Below are 18,270 nucleotides of genomic sequence, written 5' to 3'. Positions count from 1 at the left end.
CCCCGCCCCCCGCGTCACGGCTCCTGGCCCCGCCCCCAACGTCAGAGCTCCGATTTGCGGCCCCTAACCCCGCGCCCCTCAGCGGGACAAGGGCTCCCGATTCTCCCGCCCGGCCACGCTGCTCCGCATCGCCACCTCTCGAGCTTCCTAGGAACTGCAGGGGCTACGACTACGATGCTCTTTTGATGCGTCTGTTGGGGCGCAGCGGGGAATGGCGGGGGTGTGTGTGCTCCAAACCAAGAAATCTGGACTTGATGCAGCGAAAAGGTGCTTGAGACGTGAATGCTGCACAGATCCTGTCACCATTGCCTGCGTAACTAGTGCCACAGCTGCCACTTCCTGGGAACTCATTTTACTTTGGAATTGGTGGCGGATGAGAACGAGACCCAGGCTGGTTTCTAAAATCCCGCACCTAGTTAATAAGAGAGTCTACAAGGAATGCTCACCTGGTCAATTCTTTTGGAACCTGGCCTAAATACCCCCTCCCCCATGGTAGCTGGTCCCTCACCCAAGTAGGTAGGACAGGTGACACTCCTCTCCCCTGACACCAGCTGTCCCACATCATCACCAATGCCAGCCATCACAGTGCTCAGTGGAGGCCAGGAGGCCAGGACTTGGGAGGCTGAGGCAGGAAGCTCCTGAGTTCCAAGCCAGCCTGGGCTACATATGGAGACCTTATCTCACAAGCAAGGTCTCAACCCCCGCCCCCCCCTACATCATTCAAGGGATCCAAGGTGTCCAGAAGAGCAGAGCTGAGAAGAACCCAGAGTTGGAAACACAGAGGCCTGGCTGGAATCAGGATAATCACAGCTCATGAAAGAGGTGGAGGAAGGTAAATAAGTCTGTTGGGAATAGATGGGCTGGGTGGGATTGTAAACAAATTAAGTCATAGAATCTGAGCCACAGAAAGGAAAGGAAAGGTCAGGTCCCCAGAGCCTGGGAAATTCCAGGAGGCGAACTGGACACCTGAGAGAGAAGGGGGGGGGGAGAGTTTCCATTTCCCTGGGCTGAGCCCAGGTTTTGGGGACAGGGTAGAAAAAGTTCCAGGGTACTGGTGTCAAAATCATGAGCCCAGCTGGCCTAGTGACACGTGCTTATAATCCCAGAGCTCTGGAGGTAGAGACAACCCTGAGTTCTGTGCCACCCTGGTCTACTGAGTGAATTGCAAGCCAATCAAGGATACAAAGTGATACCCTGTCCTGGATAAAAAAAAAAAGACCCCAATATATTCAATGTCAAGTGTGCTCCCCCAAATCTGGGGACGGGGTCTTTTTCAGAGCTCCACATCACTGTCCACGGAGGAAACCCACTGGGGAACAGTGAAGTGCTCAGAGTTGCTTGAATGTTCTCTACTTCTGATTTTTTTTTCTTTTTTCTTTTTGAGACAAAGTCCCTCTATTCAGCCATAGTTATGTATGTAGATGGAGTTGGCCTCAGACTCACATAGACCCAGCTGCCCCTGCCTCCTGCATGCTGTAGTTAAAGGTGTGTTCCACTATGCCCATTTCCCTAGATTTTATTTCGTTTAAATTTTTATTATATTTTATGTGTATAGCATTCTGTGTGCATGTAAGTCTGGGCACCATTTGGAATCTGAATGCCCAAGGAGGCCAGAGGAGGGCATCTGAAGTTATACATGATTGTGAGTCTCCATGTTGGCTCTGGAATTGAACCAGGGTCCTCTGGAAGAACAGTCAGTGTTCTTAACCCCTAAACCATCTCTCCAGCCTTTATTTTATTCTATTTATAACCCCATGTTTTAGAGACTGAACTCAGGTCACAAGCAGTTTACCAACCTAGTCATCCCTCTGCCTTTTTTGAAATGTTTTATTGGCATAAGGACATGCTATATCCCAATTTTCAGATTTCAAATAATGCTATTTTCAGTCCCTTTTACTGGTCCAATAGGGATGAAGGCTTAGGACTGACAACTAGTCTGACTTTCCCAAGACAGCCTGGGCCCATCCCTACTAATAGCTCTCTGGGAAGCTTTGGTTAGTATCCACCTTTGAAAACTGGGGCACCGAACCTCTGAAGGTCACACTCCATCTCTGTGGATGTTGTCTTCACAGAATCGATTCCCAGGAGTACACATGTCTCATTCCTGCACCCTTGGTTCGGAAGGAGCCTAATTATTATTTACTGCTGGTCGGACTTACTGGCTCTTTGTCTAGATGACAGTGACTCCCAAGTCTTTCCCAACAGGAACTCTCCCCAGGAGTCTGGAGACAGAGAAGGAAGGGTGACAGCCACACATTTAGAGCTGGCTTTTGATGCTGCTTGGAGAGTCACTCAGCTCCCGAACAGACTCGAAATCATAGGTTCTCTAAGATCCTGGCATCTCAGGTTACCTCACCGAATTTTGGCACTCAGTCCCAAGCACTGAGACTAACTACCTCGTGTAAAGCCTCTCACACGGCACCTGGAGGAGGCTGGTGCTTCTGCACAGCATTGTGGGTACCACGGGACTTTGAGACCTCAACAAGTTGGAATGAGTTTTCATGGTGACCCACAAGCAGGGGAAGGGTAGAGGGACTCCAAGTCTGTGCCAGGACTGTTGAGGTAGAGATCTTGTGTTGCAGTTCCAGTTACCAGGATATGGTTGTTTTGAGAAATCTTTGAACAGGTGGCTGCAGGCGCCCCCTGCTGGCTATATTGAAACCCAAATTACATTTCCAGTTCCAGAACAGCACTGGCAACACAAACTTGAGAATATCAAGTCCCTTGAATAAAATGCATAGAATATTTGTATACTCACTGTCCAGTCCCCTCTCCATACTTTAAATTCTCTCTAGATCACTTGTCATACACAGCACAACACAAATGCTGTGTAAACAGTTGTTATGTTATTTAGGGAATAAGAACAGGGACAAAGTCTGGACCCACTCAGGACAGATGTGACTATTGTAAAGTCTAAAATTTCCATCCACTAGCTATGGTGACTCACACCTTTAATCACAGCACTCAAGAGGCAGAGGCAGGAGAATCTCTGTGTGTTCAAACTCAGCCTGATCCATATAATAAGTTCCAGGACAGGTAGGACTTCGTAGAAAGACCCTGTCTCAAAAAAATCAAAACAATTATAAAATTTTGTTAATAGTTAATTTGAGTTAGAAGATACAGAAGCCATGGATCCCAAAGGCCAGCACTAAAGTTACAGGCTTAAGTTTTTTTTATTTATGTATATGTGTTTTTTTTTCTGCATGTATGTCTCCACCACAGAAGAGCAAATAAGACCCCATGGGACTACAGACAGTTATAGACAGTTGTGACCCACCATTCGGGTGCTGGAATTGAACTCAGGTCCTCTGGAAGAGTAGCCAATGCTCTTAACCACTGAGCCATCTCTCCAGCCTCAAGCTTAAGTCTCAATGCATTGCTCTAGCAAGGCCCCAGCAGGCCCTGTCCTACCTACCCTACCTGGCATGCCTTAGATCCTATGAGTGTACCCTAGATCAATAGGAAGGGCTCAGGCCACTAGAGAACTGAGGTTAAGACCAGGATCCACTGCGGGGAAGGTGCTAAACTGGGGCTCTCTGTGTCTAAGGACTCACTTGGTTCAGCCTACATTTAGATCTAGACCCTAGGCCAGGTCTGGACCCCACTGGATGGGATTGTCCTGACACACGCCCTTTTACTGACTCCCTCAGAGGCCCAGGATTCTGAGCTGTCTTCTCTGGACTTAGACCCTATTTTTCCACCTGGCTGTGCTCAGAAAGGAAAAGATGAGGGCCTCTTTGTCCCTTGCAGGGTGGAAGAGTCTGAGAAGAACTGACTATAGGCTGTGGGGGATGGTGGGGTTAGTTCTACCTAGGCCAGACTTGCAGCCCAGTTCCATATCAGATCACGGGTCTTGAGGTGCTGGGCCATGCCTAGGAGGGAGGCAGCCTAGAGGGGAGGAATTAGGAGAAACTGAGGAATACATGCTTTGGTGTCACATGGTTAAAGGTCAAGCCCTAGCTGTATCAGCGACAGGCTGGGTAGCCTTAAGCACGTGTCTTTATTTCCCTGCATATAGTATTTGCAGAGCCCCATGTTAAGAGCAACTTCAAGAGGGAGACTGGAATTTGGAGCCCCAGTCTGCCTCCTCCCCCAGTGCACACACCTTCTCTGCCTCAGCACTTGCTCTGGGCACCTTCCCAAAACACAGCATCTGGGGCTCTGCCTACATTTATCGCCAAACCTGCTCCCTGGCCTTCTGTGCAGGTCTGTCCTGTACTCTACCTCGACCACCCTTGGAGGCCTGTCTTCTTGCCTGTGCCCATCAAGGTTCCTCACTGGCCATAATTGGGCCCAAAATAGCACTTCCCCTTGCTACTTCCTGCAACCATCTTGTGGCTTAAGGACAGAGAGACAGAGAGTTGGTGTTTGGCAAGCATGCAAAAGATGTGAAGGGCTCTCAGAGGTCAGTGGGGTGCACAGAATCAAAAATTTGCCTCCAGGTACCAGTGAGCAGAGGCTAGGGCTGCAACTTGCTTTCTAATCCTTGGGTACCCCTCTCTCCTCCCCAGACTCAAGACCAAGACAATTAGCCAGATTTCTGCTGTCCTGCCAAGCTCCCTAGACCTCAGTGTGCTGAGGCTCGCCCCAAGTGTGAGCCTTTTGTCTCTTCTCGTCCTGAGACATTTCCTGACTTTTCTGACCACGAGAAACTTTCAAGCCTAGAGTTTATTCCCTAAGGTCAATCCTGCCTTTCTGGGTGATCACTAAGTCCTGCTCCCTAAGGTCCATTTCCTTATGAAGAAGTCTAGCTAAATCCTGACCTTTGTCTCTAGCTCAAGGGAATCTGCAGACACAGCTCCTTGAAGAGATCATCTTTGGTTCCACCTCAGTCCCTCCGGGATCCAGCAGGAGTTACTTACTCCCCAGAGCAGTCTGAATGTGAGTGCGACACGTGTCACTGGCCACTCTGCTCGTCCACAAACCTTGTGTGACCACCCCCTTCTCTCCCACAAGGCACCAAGACCTGAGGGTGTGAATCCAGTTCTCATAGGTGAATGACCTCAAGGAAGAAGACACTGAGCCCCTCTGCACCTCAGTTTCCTCGTCAGAACAGGAAATAGTAGCAACAACCTTTCTGGACCATTCTAAGGCTCGGAGGAGCCCAGCTGTGGCTTTCAGCAAGCAGCCAAAGGAAACCGACTCTACCGTTCCCTGGTATGGAAGACCTACAACTCTGTAGCTCAGACGCAGTGCTTGCCTAGTATGGGCATCACCCTGGCTTTGATTCCAGCAGCAAATAAAATCAGTTGTGGTGGCACTCAGGTCTAATCCCAGCATTCAAGGCAGGAGGATCGAAAGTTCAAGGTCATCCTCAGCTACAGACACTGTCTCAAAGAAAAAAAAAAGAAAGAAAGAAATACGGCTGTGTCTCAACCGGATTCTCCAACCTTTATTCCATTAACACAAATTCAGCGTTTATTGAGCACTTACTGTATGATGAATGCTACAATAAGTAGGCTTAGGGATGAAGCAGAGAATGTGCCCTGCCCTCAGAACATCCATCCTAGCTCCTTCAGTCTTCTCTCGTCCTATCTGTACAATGGATCATTCACACCACTCTCTCACACCCCCTGCATGTTCCTGCTTCATAGCACACCCCGGTCCTGCTTCCTCTCACCCACAATCATGCCCTTTAAGGCAGTTCTCTATGCTGTTTGGGGAAACCACACCCCACAGTGTCTCAAGCCTGGGTGGCCATGAGGACAGCTGTTGGGGTGATGGGGTAGTTCTTGGCCTTTATTTACACCCACTGAGCTGTACACTGGTTTGTGTACTTTCTCATACATGTGTTACATATCAGTGGCTTCCTATAAAAATACTGGTACCTGGGTCCTAGCTAAGGTTTTAATTTCATTGGCCTTCGGTGGGCCTGTGCCCCCGGAGAACTACAGTGAACAACCCAGGTTGTAATTTTTCCAGAAGCCTCCCTTGGGAAGGAGGCTGAGGCCTGATTCCTCAGGACCGCCCTACTCACAGCAAACTAGCACAAGCTGAGCGCCTGACCCAGAATAGCACCTGCCCTCAGGCCAGCCCATGCCCAGGCAGGCGGTCTTCCCAGCGGCAGTGCAATGCGCCAGCCCTATTCCCAGGGAGGCACTTACTGACGGATGGCCCAGCCCCAGCCCTGTGTATCTAGTCCTGAAAGTGAAGTCGGCTTTGGGCCTCTGTCAAGGGCAGAAATCCTGGAGTGGCAGAAATGGCTGAGGTGACAACCAGACAGAAATGCAAAAGGCTGGACTAGTGGCAGGGAGGAGGAGCCTGAGGTGGACCTTCAACATCCACATCACTGGGCTCTGCTTGCCGGCTCAGGTCTCCAGTCTCAGGCACCCTTTTGATTTTAGGGCCAGAATGGACCTCTTTGTATTCTAAGAACTATACGCATCCTGCAGGATCCCATTACTGAGAAGGAAATAACTCAGCCTGGTCACATAGCTGGTATCAGTCAAGATTCCAAACAGAAGCGGTTCCGTCGTGTTCCTTCCATTCCATCCTGAATTCCACAAGAGCGTAACCATCTTCTCACAAAAAATGCTGCTAGCAAGATGTCCTATACACTTCCTGTTGTGTTGAAGACCCAGCAGATCCCCGAAGGGTGCATATGTGTTAGTAAAGCATGCGCCTACACTTTCTCCCTTTTTCTATTTTTTGGGGTGTGTGTGTTGCCATGTAGACCATTTTTGTTTTGAAATGGAGAAGGGGGTCTCACTATGCAGCACCGGTTTACTTAGAACATGCTAGGTAGACCAGGCTGGCCTTGAATTCAGAGATGCACTGGTTAGTGACTCCCAAGTGTTAGAATTATAGGCACCAACCACCATACCTGGTCTAAGCTGCTTCTGAACTCAAGAACACCCTGCTTCAGTTTTCCCACGTGCCAAGCACACAGTCTGCCAACCGATGTATTCGTTCAGTGCAGAAACAGAATTTGTTATTGAAAAGTTATTTTGTGTGTATGGGGTATTTTGCCTGCATGGAGGTGGCCATATGCATGCAGTACCCCAGGAGGCCAGAAGAGGGCATTTGATCCCTTGGGACTGTGAGCTGCTGGGGATTGAACCTGGGTCCTCTCTAAGAGCAGTCAGTACTCTTCACCACTAAACTATTATTGTTCCGGTCCAAGAAACAGACTTTTTAAGGCAGCCATTCGGGTTGAACTAAGCAGGGATGAGGCATAACTTGCCCTTTGCTGTGAGGACCACTTCAAGGACCATGGGGACAGCCTGGTGTGAGGAGCTCTTTGTCCCTAGAGAGTGGCCCCGTGCTGCTGGGCATTTGGATTCTTTACAGTCTAGTTTAATGACACATCTCTATGGACCAGAATCAGTCAGACTTAGGTGGTAGTTCTGCTCCATAGGAGCCTAAGACAGAAACTCTACTGCCCCGACTCCATGTCTGACTTCCAAGCCCAAACCTAGGCCGACGTGGACGCCCTAGACTGATGCATTATTGATACGCATACGATTTGTAAGGAATATGAACATTCAAAATCCTCCCATTCCTCTGATGAGACTGAAGCCCAAACGGGGCAATGACCTGCCCATGACAACACTGCAAGTCAGTATCAACCCTTTACCCCGGGACTTCTTTATCTCCTCCCTTTGGCCCAAGTGAGTCAGGAAGCCCTTGTCCTTGGGGAGACAGCTGGCAGGAGGCCATGATGGCCCAAGGCCGGGGGGAGCCATCATTTGGTGTTTCTATTTATTGACTCTTTAAATTTCATCATCCGAGGAGAGTTAATACATGGCTGTTTGGTAGCAAGAGAAGCATCATCTAAGACCACAAGGACCCACCCACCCCAAAGAAAAACAAAATCAAACAGAACAAACAAACCCTATCTGAAACCAGACCTTTGGAGTTGTAGCTGAAGCAAGAGTCTGAGGGTTGGTGTGGTTCCCCGCAGCCTGACGGTGAGGGTGAGGGTGAGGGTGGGGTGTCCTTCCTGAAGGGGCTGTGCTTGGCAGGTTGGGTATTTAGAGAGGGACTCAATTCGGTGGTCAGAGAAAGGGGACTCATAGGTCACCCACAGGTGACCATTGTGCCAGTGCATGAGACATGAGGAGACAAGCTGGGGCTTGGGCCAGCCGAGAGGATTGTCCCAGACCTACCAATGTTCCCACATTAAGGAACCTCAGGCTTCACCTTGGAAATGCTAAACCCTGGGACGCTCCCCACTGAGAGTGACTGAGCAAACTTTGCTTCTGGATTGGGATGAGCGACCGCATCAGGGAGGGCTGGAGTTTATGTTAAGGGACAGTGTCTTAGTGCCCTGAACATGCAGTGTGAGTATGAGTGTGTGTGTGTGTGTCACAGATGGGCATTGGTCCTTCCAGGACAGCCTGGTCAGGGCTCCAGGGTGACCTCTCAGGCAGGAACAAGCTTTTCTCCTCCTGTCTTTTCCTCACACTGTGTCCTGCCCCAGGTCACTGCATAAATAAGTGCTTTGGAAAGTGTTCATCTAAAAAGTCACATAAATACTGTACATAGGAAAGGGGGTGGTTCTGCCCCTCAGCCTTCCCACTGCCCCAGAGAGCTCTCCATATATTGCACACGGCCTCTCCAGCCCTGTGGGGCCCAGGCCCAGCTGTGTCTTTGGTAGAAGCTTCAGGGTCAGAGGTCCTGGGCAGCCCCCACATCTCCACCCTGCTCCCAAAGGGGAGTACCAGGGTAGTCGGTGGGTAAGAGAGGCCTCAGCCTAGCTGGTGGCTGTCCTACCAGGGATGCTTCCACAAAGAGGAGGCAGAGTCCGCGTGGCATGCCCCTGCTTGGACACTCTGCTCAGGGTCTACATGTGGCCTGGGAAGAGACAGGCAGGCTGAGGGCAGGTGGACAGGTGAGTTCTGGGCCACAGAGTCACACCCTCCACAGGAGCAGGTGGTTTGTGCTGTCATCTCGGCCCACGGTCTCGCTGCTGCTACCGCCCCCGCTGCTGAGCCGGAAGTCCTCAGAGCCGTCACCACCACTGATGACCAGCATTTTAGGCCTGGCTGAGGCAGGGCCTGGGCGCCGAGGGGAGTCCCGGTGATCAAGGGATGGCAGCTTCTCAGGGCCTGGGGGACAAGGAGAGGGACAGGGTAACCTGAGGCAACCTGTCCTGTGCTACCGTTGCTTAAACTTCTACATCCCAGAAGACACACACTTCCTGTGGGAGATTCCCACTTCCTGTTAACCGAGGATTTCCACACTGAAAGAAACGTCTTCTTACTTGGCAGTATACTTCTTATGCCTATGTGTGTGTACACCATACAGTATGCATGCAAGTGAGCTACACTGGTTGGGTATCTCCCTTGACCAATCTGGTTTTATTTGTTTTGAAACAGGATCTTCCTATGTAGTCCTGGCTGGCCTGGAGCTTGCAGAGTTCCACCTGCCTTGGCCTCCTGGGTGCTGGGACTAAAGCTTTGTGCCACAAAGCTGGAGAGCCAACTGGTCTGAGTGTTGGGAACTGAACTTTGGCTTTTTTTTTTTTTTTTTTTTTTTGAAAAAGGGTTTCTCTGTGTAGCCTTGACTGTCCTAAATTCACTCTGTAGACCAGGCTGGCCTCGAATTCAAGAAATGTCTCCTGGGGGGCTGGAGAGATGCTCAGTGGTTAGGAGTACTGGCTGCCCTTCCAAAGGTCCTGAGTTCAGTTCCCAGCAACCACATGGTGGCTCACAAACCATCTGTAATGAGATCCGATGCCCTCTGCTGGTGTGTCTGAAGACAGCAACAGTGTACTCACATCTATAAGAATAAATAAACCTTAAAAAAAAATGCCTCCTGAGTGTTGGGAACAATGGCACGTGCCAATCCCACCTGGCTAGTAAACTTCCTTAATGTAAGTAGTGGATGTGTTCTCTGCTAAGAAAGCCTAGCGTATTCATGGTGTAGGAAAAAGTCTTCGCATGTTCCCAAACAAAAACAAAAGCCCAGAAAAATTAAAAAGATAAAAAAAAATTAGTAACTTGTACTAAACACATAACATATGCTCTGCACACAGGTGAATGTGCTACACTTTTATGTGGCTGGCTGCACACTGTAGGTCTGTTTATACTCGGGACATGTGAGTGACGTGACTCACTGCCAGTAAGCTGGCTACAACTTCCCTAGGTGATAAGGGTGTTTTCAGTCCCATCAGCCAGAATGCTCTGTGTAGCTACAATACAGAGGACCTTATATGACTAAAGATGGAAATGGCTAGGAGTTCATGTCCCCAGCATCCATGTCAAAGCCCTGAGTGCAGGGGGCATGTCTGTAAACCCAGTACTGGGGAAGCAGAGACAGGAGGATCCAGGGACCCACTGGCCATTCAGCCTAGCCGAACGGATGAGCTCCAGGTTCAGTCAAAGAACCTGATCTAGTTTTTAAAAAGGAGGAGGAGAAGGAGAAGAAGGAAAAGAAAGTGGAGGAGGAGTTGGGGAGGAAGAGGAGGGGGGAGGAGGAAGAGGAAAAGGAGGAGGAGGGGGAGGAGAAGGAGGAAAAGGAGAAGGAGGGAAGGGAGAGGAGGAAGAAGAGAAGGAGGAGGAAAAGGAGGAGGGAAGGGGGAAGAGGAAGAAGAGAAGGAGGAGGATGCAGAGACAGGTGCATCCAAGACAGCCAGGTCTACACGGAGAAACTGTCTCAAAACAAACAAACAAACAAACAACAATGACCAAAAACCAAAAAAAAAAAAAAAAAAAACCCAAAAAACCACAAGCCCGTTTACCGTAAACACTGAGCAGGGCGTGCTAGCGCAGCCTTGTCTACCGTGTGTTTACTACAGTTCTTTATTCTCTTGTCCTGGCTCTAAGAGCAATAGGCTATACCATACAGATCTCACCTAGCACAGCCCCGTGGGCTCACACCATCTGGTTTCTGTAAGTGAGCTATGACACACACAGCAATGAAATCATCCAAACACACAGCTCTCAGATCATGAGCTGTTGCTATGTAACGCATAATTGCACCTGATGTCCTTTTCCGGTTGACGTGGCTCAGCTCTTTTCTAGATCCACACAGGGTCTATGTTAGGCTCCACTGTCTCCTGTTCCCCGCTCATTTCCTCTTGGGAACAAGGTTTCCTGTGCTATAAAAGCATCGTGACCTCCGAGAAGTACCTCGTTTTCCTATTGTTTCACTTTCTAATCCCACTTCCTGTCACTCAGACAAATATGCCGTTCTCTCTCTCCTCTTTTCTGGTGCTCTTTCTACTTCCTGTTCTGGGCATCGCCTCCTGAGTCCATTTCCTGTCCGATACCTCATTTCTAGCTCAGCTTTATTTCCTGAGACACAAAGAAACAGACACAACAGAATATATTTTCCATGAATATCTGTCCCTGATTAGCTTCTAGCTCACTTCCTGACTCCTATGACACTTCCCTGGACAACAGCTTCAAACACACGCTTGCAAGCACTCAGCGCATGCTCACACACAAGAGCACCCACACAGTTTCATCTGAGGGCTCTGCAGCCTATTTCTTGTAACAGGCTTCACGCCTGGCTCTCTGCTCTCCCACCCTCCTAAAGCCTCCCCTGGCAGAGCCCCTGGATGGGAGAGGAATGTGCCGACCCACCTGTGTCTGGGGCGGGTGGTGGGGTTGAACAGAGAAGGTTGAAGCCGTCAGGCAGCTGGACTGCAGCCAGGAAGCGGACATGGCCAGTGTGCCCCTGGCACAGGCCAGCAGGGCTGAGAGGTGCTCGTGGGCAACTCACGGTGCTTGCCGAGGTGGGTATAGTCAACACAACCCCAGCACTGGTGCCCACCCACAGCAGTTCCTCACACACCAACAGCGCTGTGATCCTCAGGCAGGCTGCCTTGTGTTGCCGGATGATAGCGTCTGAGCCTGGAGGGTTGTGGGGGAGAAGAGCATTTTTGGGCCTGTCGGCTGACCTTCTCAAAGCCTCCCCTGGGATGGGAGTGGAGGGTCAGTACCTGCCAGCATCCTGTGGACAGGAGGGGTGACATCTACCTCTGCCAGCTGCTCAAAGGTGTCTGGATGGTAGAGACAAACATGGGCACTACCTTTCAAGGTCACCCACACACCCAGACTGGAGTCCACCATGCAAGCCACACTTCGGCTGGCATCCTGCCCCACGTAGAATGTGTGCTGTGGAGAGGACGGAGACCAGGCGGTGTTGGCAAAGCTGCCCAGGGTCCTCCTGCCTGAGCCACACCCCTGCCCATCCCACACATAGCTCCGCACAGTCCTCTAGACACCTGCCCCAATTGAGAGCTGAGGCAGTCTTGGTCCTGGGCCTGGTTGTTCCATTTCAAAGCTTTGCCCACTTAACCCTCCAGAGAAGTAAAAAGGGGTGCCCTCTCCCTACAACACTTGAGTGATTAAGCTTGTGTGAGTGTAAGACCAGCCATTGGTCTCTCCCTGGATAGATGAGGAAGTGTTAGGCTAGATGGAAAAGTCATACCCTAAGAAGGCCCGTGGTCACATACTGACCCCAGGCTTTAACCTTCAACTCAGGCAATAAAACCCAAGGAAATCGGTGGCCCTAGGTTCTGTCCAGTCTTATGGTTTGCATGTAAACAAAGCAGGACCAAGGACCAGAGGTTTATACGGATGCTGATATCAAGGACCCTCTCTCCTGCGAAGACCCCGATATTATTGTACAGAAATGATACAGCAGGGACATAACTGAGAAATTCTAACGTTTATGGGAACTTGCTGTCTTCCTCACTAGCTAGAGTAGAAATAGGAATAGGGATGGCTAGAGACTGGCCTGGTGAGGGTCAGAGGTCAGCGAAAGGTCCTAACAGCTACACTGGATGCTTCTTTGTCCCTCTGGTCTTATCTCCCTCTTCTATGACCCCAGCTCATCCCAAATCACCAATTCTGCCCCCCACCCCTGCTACCTCCAGCTGCAGTGTGTCAGGGCTCAGGACAAGGACCCGGTTCTGGCAGCCACACCACAGCCGTCCACCTACAGACACCATCTTGGTAATGGGGCTCCCCTGAGAACCCAGGGTCAACGATTTGAAGTTCTGAGGATCCCAGAAACGCCCTGAAGAAGGAATGGGTTAAAAAATCATAAAACAAAAATTTAGTGCAGTGCCAAATCTCAGTCTTCCCTGAAAAGATGTGGATGCTCCCATTTATAAGAGAAGATATGGGGGCCCTAGGAAGTGCCCAGAGCCCCATATGTGTAGGCTTGTGGCTTTTCCTTAAACAAGAGCTCAGTTACCACCAAGGGATAAGGGCAGGCGTGTGTGTGTGGCACCTACCTGCTTCTCTTTGGTAGACTACAAGTTCTCCATTGGCCAAAGACACAAACACCTGGTTATTCAGATACCTGAGAAAAAGGAAATAGTGAGATACTTCTAGAGGCTGAAATGGGTATCCAGGGGTCAAAGAAATCATAGGTACAATGGCTCTGGCTTCTAAGAGATCACCCTTTGTACTCTGATTCTCTACTTTCAAAGTTGGGGGAACCTGAGGCCAAGAAGCCACACGAAAACACCCATACTAACAGTTTGGAAGACACACAGCTGGCCTTGGTCTAAGCCTCTGTTTTGTATCTTCCTCAGAAAGGGGGAGCAGCAGAGCTGAGGAGGATGAACAGAGGCAGCCTATGTGCTAGCCAAGAAGACTGGGGTGGGAGGGGCAACCCGGGGCCTTACAGGATGCAGGTCACGGCGGCAGCATGCTGGAGCTTCATACTGTTCCTGCGATCGCGGATGCTATCAGAGGACTGGTAGACGTGGACACTGTGGGTTAGGGGAACGTCTTTGACAACTGGTCAAATCTACCAGTCCCAGGTACCATCCCTTCACCGCCCTCTCTGCCTCTACCTCCCCTCCAGCAGGCACTGACACAGGCACTAATTTTCTTGGGCTTTGGTCCCTCTGGGACCTCAGCTGGCGGAACCTCCGAGACTAGACCCACCCCCACACCCTCACTTTTGCCCTAGGACTCTCCTGCCCCTACCAGCCATCCTCAGTGCCCAGCCACACAGAGCTCTGGTAGGCCTCAGGATCCACGCTCAACAGGTCCTCAAGGCTGCCCCTTGTGAAGGAACCACGGCTGGAGCGGCGAAGGGCTCTTCCATCCATTGGGCTGGCACCACAGGGTCCGCCTGGCCCAAAGGAGCCAGAGAGTGACAGGAAGCCAGGTTCTTGCTCTTCCTCAGAGCTGGTTGTCTCTGCAGTGGCCTCCTTGGAGCTTGGTGTCTCTTCATCTGAAGGGACAAAGATCTCTATCCCTATTCCCCTCCACTGGGCAGAGATCTGACATCTTTCTAGGCCTCGGTGTGTCCCTCCTGGTCACATCCCTCCTACCCCTGGACCCTGTGTCTGCTAAGGCCTTTCTCCTGCTTTCCCCTGCTCACTCTCAGCACACACTACAGGTTCCTAGACCTCGCCTGACTATCTTAAGTCCAATTACATCTAGATGGAGGGACTACCCACTCTACCCAATCAATACCCATCTTTCTTAACTGTCTCCAGGTCTCCAGGACCTGTGTCTGACTCGCTGCCTTCCGAGTCTTCATATTCCCATCCCCCACTCCAGCTTTCGCCTCCACTGGTATCTCCTCACTCACTGTTCTCTCAGTTCCCACCCACACTCACTGCCAAAGCTGGAGGAAATGGTAGATTGGCTGGCTTGGCTCTGTAGTGTCCCGGAGGGGCTGGGTGAAGATTCATCATCAGAGTCGCTGTCAAAGGGCACCAACTCGGGCTGGGGGTCACCCTTGGCAGGTCCTGGATCCATTTCCAGGCCAGATCCTGAGATGGAAATGTGTAGGCAAGGCTGAGGCCCTGGCTCAGCCAGCGTTGTCGCTGCTTCCTCCTCAGCTGTGGCCTCGACATCTAGCTCTGGCCCAGCGGACTCCAGTGTGGTCTCTGGGGGATTCCTCAAGGGCTCTGGCTGCTCTCTAGAGACATAGGAAAGAGATGCCACTAGGAGGCGCCCGAGATAGCACCCTAATCCGACCACGCCCTCGGACAGCCCGCCTCCCGGCACCACCCACCACCACCGGATCCAGATTCAGGGTGTACCGGGCCAAAGGCAGGCGCCACAGGCTCGCCACCAGGGCCTCACCTCGGGCTGTGTGGCTGCAGGCCGGGCACCGCTCCGATACAGAGAATGCGGGCAGAGCAAACTGCGATGCAGGCCTCCACGTCTGGTTCGGCCCTCAGGCTTAGCAGGCACACCTGACCTACGTAGCCGTCACTGTTGCACACCCACACCTCTGGTGCCGGCTCTGGGCAGCTGCTGAAGGTGGGTGCAGCACACGAAAACTGTGGGGAACCCCAGTGTACAGGGAAAGAGGAATGTTAGAGTTATGTCAGGGCCGGAGAGATGGCGCAGCGGTTAAGAGCACTGACTGATTACTCTTCCAGAGGTCCCAAGTTCAAATTCTGGTAACCACATGGTGGCTCACAACCATCCGTAATGGGATCTGATGTGTGTCTGAACACAGCTATAGTGTGCTTATATAATAAATCAATAAATCTTAAAAAAAAAAAAAGGATTTGTCAGTACCAACAGAGGGGTGTCAGCAGAACAGAGGGGTGGCAGGTTTATATACACCTCTACACCATGCTACATGTCAAATGCACACTGCTGATACAAAAGCCACCCAAACCTGTATGTACACATACATGTACTTCAAATGGAATCATGAATGTATGCATTTAATTAATATGTGATTCTGGTACTATTGGTTAGGTATGAAAACTTACACAAATGTATGACCTAGACTTCAAACCTACAGCCTTTGTTCATATGCACATGCCTGTACACGTCACACACACGCAATGTGCACGCGTATATACTCAGACACGGGGAGCGATCACAATGTTTATAATATGTATGTGAGATGGTACACCAAACAAAAACTCATGCACGCTTAGCTTTGAATGGACATATCTACATGGCCCACATGCCTGCACACACCTGCATGCCACTTCGAGTTTTCATGATAGGGATGGCCTTCAGGAACTCAGGGTCCAGACAGCTTTTACTGGATGCTGTAGCAGAGGAAACAGGGCAAAAGGAGAGAAAACCCTGCTTAGCACCCACCTCACGCTGGCTCTGCTCCCGCCCCATTCTAGTCTCCCTAGGGCGGACCTGGTGCCAGCTCTGCCAGAGAGGTCGTGGTTACTCCCAGTTTGTGTTTGGCCTCAGCTTTCCTTTCTGTGCACTGAACAGCCCCAGATCACTAAACTACAGGTCTAATAACTCTCCAGGACTCAGCCGAGCCTACACTGAGGAAGAGAAAGGTTGTTTGGTTGTTCAGGTCTATACTGGGGTCCCTGTCCTACACGACTCTGTCCGGGAGTACATATCCTACCAGGGGGAAGCTGGGCACCAGAGCCCTGCCTGCTGTTTCACTGGGGAAGACTCAGTCCACCCTCCCTATGTGCTGCGGGAGGCGAGGAGGCCAGTTCAGAGTTCTGGCTTCCACAGTCAGGACTGGCGGGGACTGTGAGAGAAGACACCAGCATGAACCCTGGCTCACCCAGCTTCCTCTTGGCCTCATCAAAGGCCTGCTCAAAGCCCAGGCGGGCATCAGGGTGGGGAAACTCGAAGATGTAGGAGTCGGTGCCCTCGGGCCGGGTGGCACACAGCTCCAGCTTGGTAGGTGGGAAGGCAAGGGCATAGCACAGCGCCTGCTTTTCTGACAGGTCCCGGTGCATGGCGGCTGAGAGATCCTTCAAGGCTTCATCTAGATTCTGTGGGAAAAGAGCCCAGGCCTCAGGCCAAGGTCTCACCACGTGGGCACTTGCACTGAGGAGACCCATCTTTTCCCCCCGAGACAGGGAAGGCAGCCTCTTTCCGCCACAGACAGGGCTGGGCCTTTCTCCCCCTCCGACGTCTCCTCCCTCAGACCCGGACCTGTTACTTCCCCTTAAGTGGAAGCAGGACTATAATTTTCCCCTTCAGATAAGTGACAGGACCAACTGCTCCCTCAGGCAAAAGCCAAGACTGTCTCTCCCTCAGACAAGGTCAGGGGAAGTCCCAGCCAACACTGCCTTAGCTCAGGGCACAGACCTGGTGGGGGAAGCCGAGGCTCTCTGAGAGCTTGCTCATTTGGCTCAGGGTCGCCAGGTCCTCATCCAGACGGCTGATGGCCTTCTGTATGGTCTCCCGATTGGTGGCCTGAGTTGCCCCTGGCGAGGAAAGAGGAAAGCCGTAGACACATAAGACAAGGTCCAGCTTGGACAGACACACTCCCCTCACTGCACAGCCTTCAGCTGGACACGGGGTGGGCCTGGCAAATGGAGAGCTTCCAGACCCAAGCTCTCAGAAACAAGGTAAACAGGCAGCTTTCAGGAGAAAAGAAAACCAAATGGTCCTGGGAGGAGGGGACTGGGCCTGGTATAGAGCCACATGGCACAGAGCAACCTACTCTTGGAGAGCTTGCTAGGGCTCTAAGGAGGACCTGCATGGATATGTGGGTCTGGTTGCATGAAAACTAAGCCGGCTCTTCAAAACCAGCCCCTCATATGGGATGAAAAATGAGTCACAAAAGCAGAAAAATGGATACACAGGCAGCCAGACTCCGGAAACCCAACCCCTCTCTGACAAGACTCCAGTCAGCCTCACCCTTGATGATGTCCGTGTCTTCCAGTGGCACTTTCCACAGCATCTTGTACTTGCTGGCTGTATCAATGACGCTGGCTGCTGTGTACCTGTGGGTAGCCAATGGGGTGCTCTGGCTGGGGCAGGGAGTAGAGCCCACGACAGATCAATGGCTCTCCTGCCTGCACCACCCAGCCCCACCCTGGCCACTCACAGGCTCATGGAACTGCGCCTCAGGGAGCCCGACTTCCGTTTCAGGGTGGTACAGACAATGAGATCCGTGAACAGGAAGAGGGACCGGTCCTTCTTGCCTCCAATTGCCTTCTGTAGGGTCCAAAGTGGGAGTCAGGCTGAGTGCGCAGTCTAGAGACCTACCTATATTACCCTAGTGCCCACAGGGACAGCAAGTCCCAGGGAGGGGTAAGGGCTCTCCCCCGTTTATGTGGAGTCAGGGTTCATGCAGGGCTCCCATCCTAGTGGTGGCGGGGCGCAGGAACCCGAGGGCAGCAGGCGCCAGAGAGTGGACCTGGGCGGGTTGAAGGTACGTGAGGGGAACCTCTTACCACTTCAATAACCATCTCCTGCCTCAGGAACCGCCGCAGGGGGGCCTGGAGCTGTTGGGTAGGAGAAACAAGGGGTCCTAAGAACCAGTTATTGACCCTGCAGCGACCCGTTGGCCCACTCTATGAACGGGGTCGGCTAGAGCAGCATCCTGTCCTCTCTGGCATCACTGCGCTGCCAGGCCAGGGCCACAAGGTCAGACGGAGGAGGAACA

General features: G+C 51.6%; 1 protein-coding gene across 1 annotated transcript in view; it reads right to left on the bottom strand.

Moving 5' to 3' along the window:
* Positions 1 to 5,417: 5,417 nt before the first annotated feature.
* The window catches only part of ARHGEF17 (Rho guanine nucleotide exchange factor 17), a 57,115-nt gene continuing 44,262 nt past the window's right edge, over positions 5,418 to 18,270 (bottom strand). Inside the window, exons 7-21 of the mRNA XM_080912008.1 lie at positions 18,059 to 18,109; positions 17,710 to 17,819; positions 17,520 to 17,605; positions 16,965 to 17,083; positions 16,432 to 16,645; positions 15,867 to 15,940; positions 15,009 to 15,208; positions 14,537 to 14,841; positions 13,896 to 14,145; positions 13,589 to 13,675; positions 13,193 to 13,260; positions 12,824 to 12,972; positions 11,891 to 12,065; positions 11,532 to 11,801; positions 5,418 to 9,050 (exon numbers count right to left, since the gene is read on the bottom strand). Of these exons, the coding sequence (XP_080768134.1) occupies positions 8,854 to 9,050; positions 11,532 to 11,801; positions 11,891 to 12,065; positions 12,824 to 12,972; positions 13,193 to 13,260; positions 13,589 to 13,675; positions 13,896 to 14,145; positions 14,537 to 14,841; positions 15,009 to 15,208; positions 15,867 to 15,940; positions 16,432 to 16,645; positions 16,965 to 17,083; positions 17,520 to 17,605; positions 17,710 to 17,819; positions 18,059 to 18,109 (2,355 nt within the window). The 3' untranslated portion in view covers positions 5,418 to 8,853. The remainder of the gene's footprint in view (positions 9,051 to 11,531; positions 11,802 to 11,890; positions 12,066 to 12,823; positions 12,973 to 13,192; positions 13,261 to 13,588; positions 13,676 to 13,895; positions 14,146 to 14,536; positions 14,842 to 15,008; positions 15,209 to 15,866; positions 15,941 to 16,431; positions 16,646 to 16,964; positions 17,084 to 17,519; positions 17,606 to 17,709; positions 17,820 to 18,058; positions 18,110 to 18,270) is intronic.

Source organism: Micromys minutus, assembly GCF_963924665.1.
Source record: "Micromys minutus genome assembly, chromosome: 2".
NCBI classification, from domain to species: Eukaryota; Metazoa; Chordata; class Mammalia; order Rodentia; family Muridae; genus Micromys; species Micromys minutus.
Note: the sequence above shows the minus strand (reverse complement) of the source record. Positions and strands in the feature narration are given on the sequence as shown.